Consider the following 6,503-nt stretch of genomic DNA (forward strand, 5'->3'; position numbering starts at 1 on the left):
ATAAGAAAAATAAAACAATGAAAATAAATGAAAACATATAATGCAGTGGACAGTGGTATGTTTTGATTTACTAGAAAGAAAACTAAAAAGATAAGGAAAAGAAAAACATAAGAGGAGGAAAAGTAAGCATTGTGATGAACAACGTCTAGTACTAGCTTAGACTAGTACCAAAAGCAATGACAAAGTAGGAATAGGGTTTACACAATGTTTGAGACTAGTCTAAGTCCAATTTAGTATATTTGGCACCGATGAAAATACATTATTTTATCATAATATTTTGTTAGGCTTCTCAAATTCATAATGATTTGAACATCAGAGTCTTTACAATTATCGAATTTAAAGTCTTTTTTCGAGTTCAATTCATCTCACACACCATATAAAAAGAGGCTCATCACAAATTACATTTCTTTCACATTTAACATAGTTATATTGTGAGAGACTTTTTCCTTACTCAATCCATATTCAAGATAAATATTGTTTATACTTCAATTATAAATACATTCATGCATGAAACATAATAAAATAAAGCAAACAACAAACACATAAAACCATAAAAAGAACAATTTTTCAAATTTCAATGTTGTATAAAACCTCGACGAGAACAACATCCACATCTATATGGAGGATGAAATCCAATGCCCTCCACAGCACCAACCGTGTTGAACATTCGTCTCTTGTGTTGTGGTCGTTGAAGCTGCAAGCTCCTCCGCTCCTCCATGCTAGAATGACTCATTCTTATCATCCCATGGCCACCACATATGCAACCACTACAAGAGTCCATTGTTGCGGACAAAAAATGTTTGGTAAAATTACTTGTTTCTCCCTCTTTCATACGACTTGAACTTGTGCATTTTAGTTTGTTATTTTTTGCTCTACATTCTTCTACTATTGTTGGACCATGCTCATCCTCACAATATTGGAATTTGGAACACTTGTAGGAGTTCATTGAGTTTGGAGAGCTTTCATCATCATTCATAAAACGTTCTGCCAATAAATACAGCTCATAGATGAGGTTCTAGTACATTATGGTACTAAAATTATGGTTCTATTTGATTGAGGTTATTGTGAGTTTAGTTTTCATCAATATGTAAAAAAAGTTAGTTTGAGAACATAAAATGCACTATTTTTTTTTATTTGATGATAAAAATTAGAAAAATTAAGTCATAGTTAATTGTTGATTATAAACTTTATAATAGAATTAGGGACAATTTTTATATTTTTATTTTTCATTGTTAATTCAAAGTTATTTTTTTGCAGCGTAATAGTTGAATAATAAAATTAATTATTTATTAAAAATATATTTAATTCTTTTACAATCATCGTATTCATATATATCTCAATTGATTAAAGATGAGATGACTCGTGTTTTAAATTTATCAAATTAAATGTAAAATATAGTTAAAAATTAGTTTTGTTTGATATTTATGTGACAATAGAAAAATCAAAATATTAAAATTATTAAAATTTCTAGTTTTTTAAATTCTGTATAGATACTTTAAACAACCTATAATATGAGGAAAAAATACAACTTTATATACTTTATAAGTACCTTGATTCAATTCTTGAGTAAATGTGGCATGCTTCCCACAAAATTGAGTCTTGGTGAGAGAATCACGAGGGGAAGATGGACAAGATGATGATAAGAGGAAAGGATTATGGATATTAACATCCTCATCTTCTTCATAGTTAAAGCTATGTTGTCGTTGATAGGGACCCTTGCCATGAGTAGTACCCATCCAATTTGGAAATAAAGCTAATATCTCATTATCTATCATTGTAGCAATCTCTAATGGTTCTAAGTGACTAATTTCAAGTTCTTCTACCATCTCCATTGCCACCTTAATAGACGTGTCATTTTTTGTGTCAAATGGAAAGAATATATGCCTTGTTTGCCCTGTATTCAAATATATTTAGAAGTGAGACAGTTTAAATGTTGTAAAATACAATTTTTAAAAAAGAAAAAAAAATACATTTCAATCCAAGCTTTAAAGAAGTCTACGACTAAAATCTAGGTTGCGACATCAAATTTATTTATATTTGTGTGACCACGATTGAGGTTGTATCAGTTATATTTAAAAAATATATATATAATATATAAATTTATTTATCATAGAATGAAATATCATATTAAATATAAAAAAGTCTACAGTTGCAATCTAGATTTCGACCTTAGGTTTTTTTAATATTTAGTGTGACCGCAATTGACGTTGTATCAATCATATGTAATAAATTTATAAAATATCACGTGTGTAATTAAATGTCTCACACCTGTCTCATCAGAAATCCTAACTTTAAGAAAAAGTGTGCTATCATCTTCATTTATGGAACCAGTGATTGTCATATATGTAGAAAGATGCTTATTGGCAACTCCTTCGGTGGAATTAATCTTTAGAGTTTGATTAGTAGATAATGTTGTGCTTAGCAATGACAATTCAAGTTGTTCCATGGCTAAAAATGGGTCCAACAATAGTTCCTTTGCTGATGGTCTCTTTGATACATGTGCCAAACATCTTCCCACAAACCTTTGGGCTTCTAAGTCTTGGACTCTGAAAAATGCATTTGGTAGCTTTCCCTAGTACATCAAATTAGCCAAAGTTTGTGAATGAACTTACATTAAATATTAATGCTTGAAAAATATAGTTATCCAAAGTTCGTATTGGGTTATTGTATATTGTTTTTGACATTTTGTACAAACTTTCGAGTAAATGATTTTGTGGATTTTTTGAAACACTTTATAAGGCGGGTAGAGTTTTCTTACTGTATTGTTAGGTTTGGACCGTTATTAATTAAATGCTTAGTTATAAAAAAAAAATTTAAAGCTTACCGCAGTAACTTTTTTGTATATTTGAGCAGGGTTGGTGCACTCATTGTATGGAAACTCAAGAGTAAGCATCTCTATCATACACATTCCAAATGAATATATATCTACTAGCTCATTGTATTTTTCTTCGTATAGTTCTGGTGCCATGAACTCCGGTGTACCTGATTATTGGTCATATTGAACAAAAAATAAAATAATTTACAATATTATTTTTAGTGAAGGATCCAAAAAAATTAATTAGTGGAGACAATGATATATACTATGAATTATATTTCTCAACATCTATTAATTATATTTCTCTTCATACACACAATCTTTCAAAATTATCTCTCATGTCAATATGCATTTGATTTTAACAAATAAAGTTATTTAATAATAACTTGAGTTAAATAAGTTTTTATTCCCTATAATATTTTACTATTTTATTTTTAATTTTTATAAAAAATTTCATCAACTTTTAATCCCTTAATAATTTTTAATTTTGATTTTTAATTTTAAATCAACTATTATGTATCATGTGAATTTTTAATGAGTTTTTGAAATAATGTGTATGACATATTTAACAACTTGGGTACAAAACTTTAGAATTTTTCAACAAAGGATGAATTACATATGAATTTTTAAGTTTTTTGTGTTTACAAATTCATATTTAATTTATGCCTTATTAAAAAAAATTAAATATTTGTAGAAAAAATTATTATAATGTTCTAAGTATGATTACAAAAAATCATTAAAAAAATTAAGAGATACACAATAGTCAATATAAAATCAAAGACAAAAAAAAAATGAAATTTTTTAAATAACTAAAAAATATTAAAGTTTTTTATAAAAATTAAAAAGAAAATAGTAAAATTTTATAGAAATTAAAAACTTATATATTTAACTAACTAGGGAACAATACTTACTTTTTAGTAAAGGCATAAAAATATTACTTAATGGTTAACAACCTGGTGGTGGCACTTGCCCCAAATACATACACATAGATCATTGCATGACCAAAATACAAATTATGCATGTAAGTTTTAAATGTCAAAATATTTAAGATCAACCGGTTAATATTTTGACTTCACGAAAACCGATTTTAGAAAGAAAAAAATTGGAACACCAACTAATTGCAATTACAAAAGAGAGTAAGAGGAATTACCAATGACACTTTGAGCAAGTTGGGATTTACAAAGTATAGCTGCAAGACCCAAGTCACCAATCTTGATTTGTCCCATATGTCCATTAACAAATATATTATCACATTTGAGATCTCTATGTATCACAGGAGGATTATTGTTGTGTAAATACTCCAAACCACTTAGAATTTGGTGTGCCCAATTCTTCAATGCTCGAATATCTACTTTCCTGTATTTTTGCCTATACCTATATATGTGTAAATGTTAAAAATTATAGTTGACCAAATTAAGTTAATAAAAGAGATTAATTTTCATACATGTATATTGTCCAAAAATCACAATTGTACGATGATTATGATTCGCTGATAATGTAAAATAACATTTAAATTCTAGTTTAAATTGGTTAACAAACAAGGAGTGATAAGTTAATTGATTACTCTCTAAGGGTGCCAGAAGTGAACAATTCAGTGATGAAGTTGAAGGTTTTGCAATTGACATCAATCCAAGAACCATAGAAGATCATCATGGATTTATGGTCAAGGTGCTTAAGGAGATGAACTTCTGAATAAAGGCGTTCAAGTTGTTCTGGCGAGTGACATACATCACCAAGTTTGACTTGGTTCCAAGCTACTTCAATCCCAAGGAGCTCATCAAATGCTCTATACACTGTTTTCATAGCTCCTCTGCCAAGAATGTCCCTGAACTTCAAGCACCAAAATCATAATAGTTCACATTTTTTTTTATAAGCAAATATTAGTGGTTGGTCAGTGAGGTAGGAAATTGTTAGTAACCCAAATTGTAGAAAATAGTTGGCACTGCAAATTGAACATGTGATTTTTTTTTTTTATATTCTTTTGATGTCTCAATCCAAACTTTGGAGTCAATCCTTTAGAAATAATATACTTATAAAATATTTTGGAATTTTTTTTACTCTGTGTGTTAAAATAATATTGGAATCTGCAACAAGAATTAACCAACAAAACAGATGAATAAACAATTGCAGAGAAAAAACGAAAAACGGAAAAAGTTCTTGGTTTTCTGCTGAAAACAAAGAATATTTTGAAAACCAAAAAACGGAGACTGATTATCGTTCTCCGTTTTCTGCAGTTTTGAAAACAATAGTTTTCAATCAATGTAAACGAAAATTAAAGAAATATAGGAGAATAATAACACTCAGATTTACATGTTTAACATCAATTGATGAGATTTACGTCACAGTCAAACAAACAAGATTAATCCACTATTAGTGGTTGAACTTTACAAGATTAAGGGCTTCTCAAGATTGATATCATAATATCTATCATTGTTTATGAACCATCAATACTAGTTTTTTCACTCAATTTTTCTTTTCTGATTTCTTATGCATTACGAATTGCTTATGTCTATCTCTAACTTCAGTTTTTCCAGCTATGGCATTCTACAACACACTCTTGCATTTACAATTATAGTATTCAAAGGCACACTGTTTAACTAATTATAACCACCTTTGTCATAATTACTAATTCAATTATAATAATAATGATAATAACTAACTCGAAGTTTATTACTGATTTGAGACACACTTCCACACTTTGTATATTACCAAATCTTTTTTAAGAGGATCACACTATCTTTATTTAACTACTTAAATTAACTAATAATAAAAATAAATATTTTAAAGCATGGTCGCAGTTAAATGTAGCTCATGCCGCCTTAATTTTTAGTGCTATGAAGTTGTAGTGACATAAAAAAAACTTTTATCCGATAGTCCAAATTACATTCACAAACTTTTTTAAAAACTCTCATAGAAATATAGAAGGAGACCAAAGAGAATTGCAAATTTCACAAACATAATACACTTTTCTATAAATTATCATTATAATGTTACTTCATTTAAACAACTAAGTAAATAAATTTCCAAACTTATTTAGTAGCCAACTAATTCAAATTGAACTCGTTAATTGCACCAAAAATAGCCACTAATTCATTATCAATTCATTTTCCAACAATTCAACCACCTTTCTACATAGCACATCAAATTGTAAAAATAAATAATCATCACCACATTTAGAAATAAGTATAATGAGATCACATACACGTCCATATCGACCAGATGGATCAGTTTCAACATATCCAGTGGAAGCCTTAATCCCACCAGAAGTGCAAAATCTTCCCTTATACATAGCTTTATTAATTATTTTATTTCACACTATATATTCTATCAGCTATGTTTATTTATTTAGAATTGTAGATAAGAAAACTAAGAATTTTAGCAACAATAGAATATAGTTATATATACTACAATCTCAAGTATAGCTTTGAATAGACAACACTAACACTAAGCATTATCATTTTCAATTGAACAACTCCATGTGAAAATTTGTAGATGGTAACCATTGGTTCAACAATGTGGAGAGGAAGAAAAGATTGACAGAGTGAGATAACACACTAAGCTTGTTTTGGAAGGTAGGAGACAAAAAAGTCGTTTTGTATTAATCAGACATGTGAGTAATTAAAGTATAAAACAATAATGTTTTTATGAGTTGTTATCTAGAATGAGACCACACCACACCATAAAAGTG

At 28.4% G+C, this 6,503-nt stretch overlaps 1 protein-coding gene across 2 annotated transcripts; it reads right to left on the bottom strand.

Moving 5' to 3' along the window:
* Positions 1 to 440: 440 nt before the first annotated feature.
* Positions 441 to 6,184, bottom strand: LOC101494133 (probable serine/threonine-protein kinase WNK5). Of its 2 annotated transcripts, none has more exons than XM_004492492.4 (7): positions 6,018 to 6,184; positions 4,380 to 4,645; positions 3,966 to 4,189; positions 2,825 to 2,982; positions 2,269 to 2,572; positions 1,550 to 1,894; positions 441 to 984 (listed from the first exon to the last, which is right to left on the bottom strand). In XM_004492492.4, exons 1-7 carry the CDS (start codon positions 6,102 to 6,104, stop codon positions 575 to 577), a joined length of 1,794 nt encoding a protein of 597 aa, XP_004492549.1. In that variant the 5' UTR covers positions 6,105 to 6,184; the 3' UTR covers positions 441 to 574. The 2 variants fall into 2 exon arrangements, with proteins under 2 accessions (XP_004492549.1, XP_073221921.1); XM_073365820.1 differs by having other exon boundaries at positions 4,380 to 4,640; positions 6,018 to 6,145.
* Positions 6,185 to 6,503: the final 319 nt, after the last annotated feature.

Source organism: Cicer arietinum, chromosome 3, assembly GCF_000331145.2.
Source record: "Cicer arietinum cultivar CDC Frontier isolate Library 1 chromosome 3, Cicar.CDCFrontier_v2.0, whole genome shotgun sequence".
Lineage (NCBI taxonomy): Eukaryota > Viridiplantae > Streptophyta > Magnoliopsida > Fabales > Fabaceae > Cicer > Cicer arietinum.

What these genes read in the sequence shown, in the direction of transcription:
- LOC101494133 (XM_004492492.4), bottom strand. Translation starts at nt 6,104, where the DNA reads ATGTATAAGGGAAGATTTTGCACTTCTGGTGGGATTAAGGCTTCCACT. An exon ending in TAGGATTTCTGATGAGACAG is followed by an intron (nt 1,895 to 2,268) that starts GTGTGAGACATT and finishes ATTTGAATACAG; the next exon opens with GGCAAACAAGGCATATATTC. An exon ending in TACTCAAGAATTGAATCAAG is followed by an intron (nt 985 to 1,549) that starts GTACTTATAAAG and finishes ATTTATTGGCAG; the next exon opens with AACGTTTTATGAATGATGAT.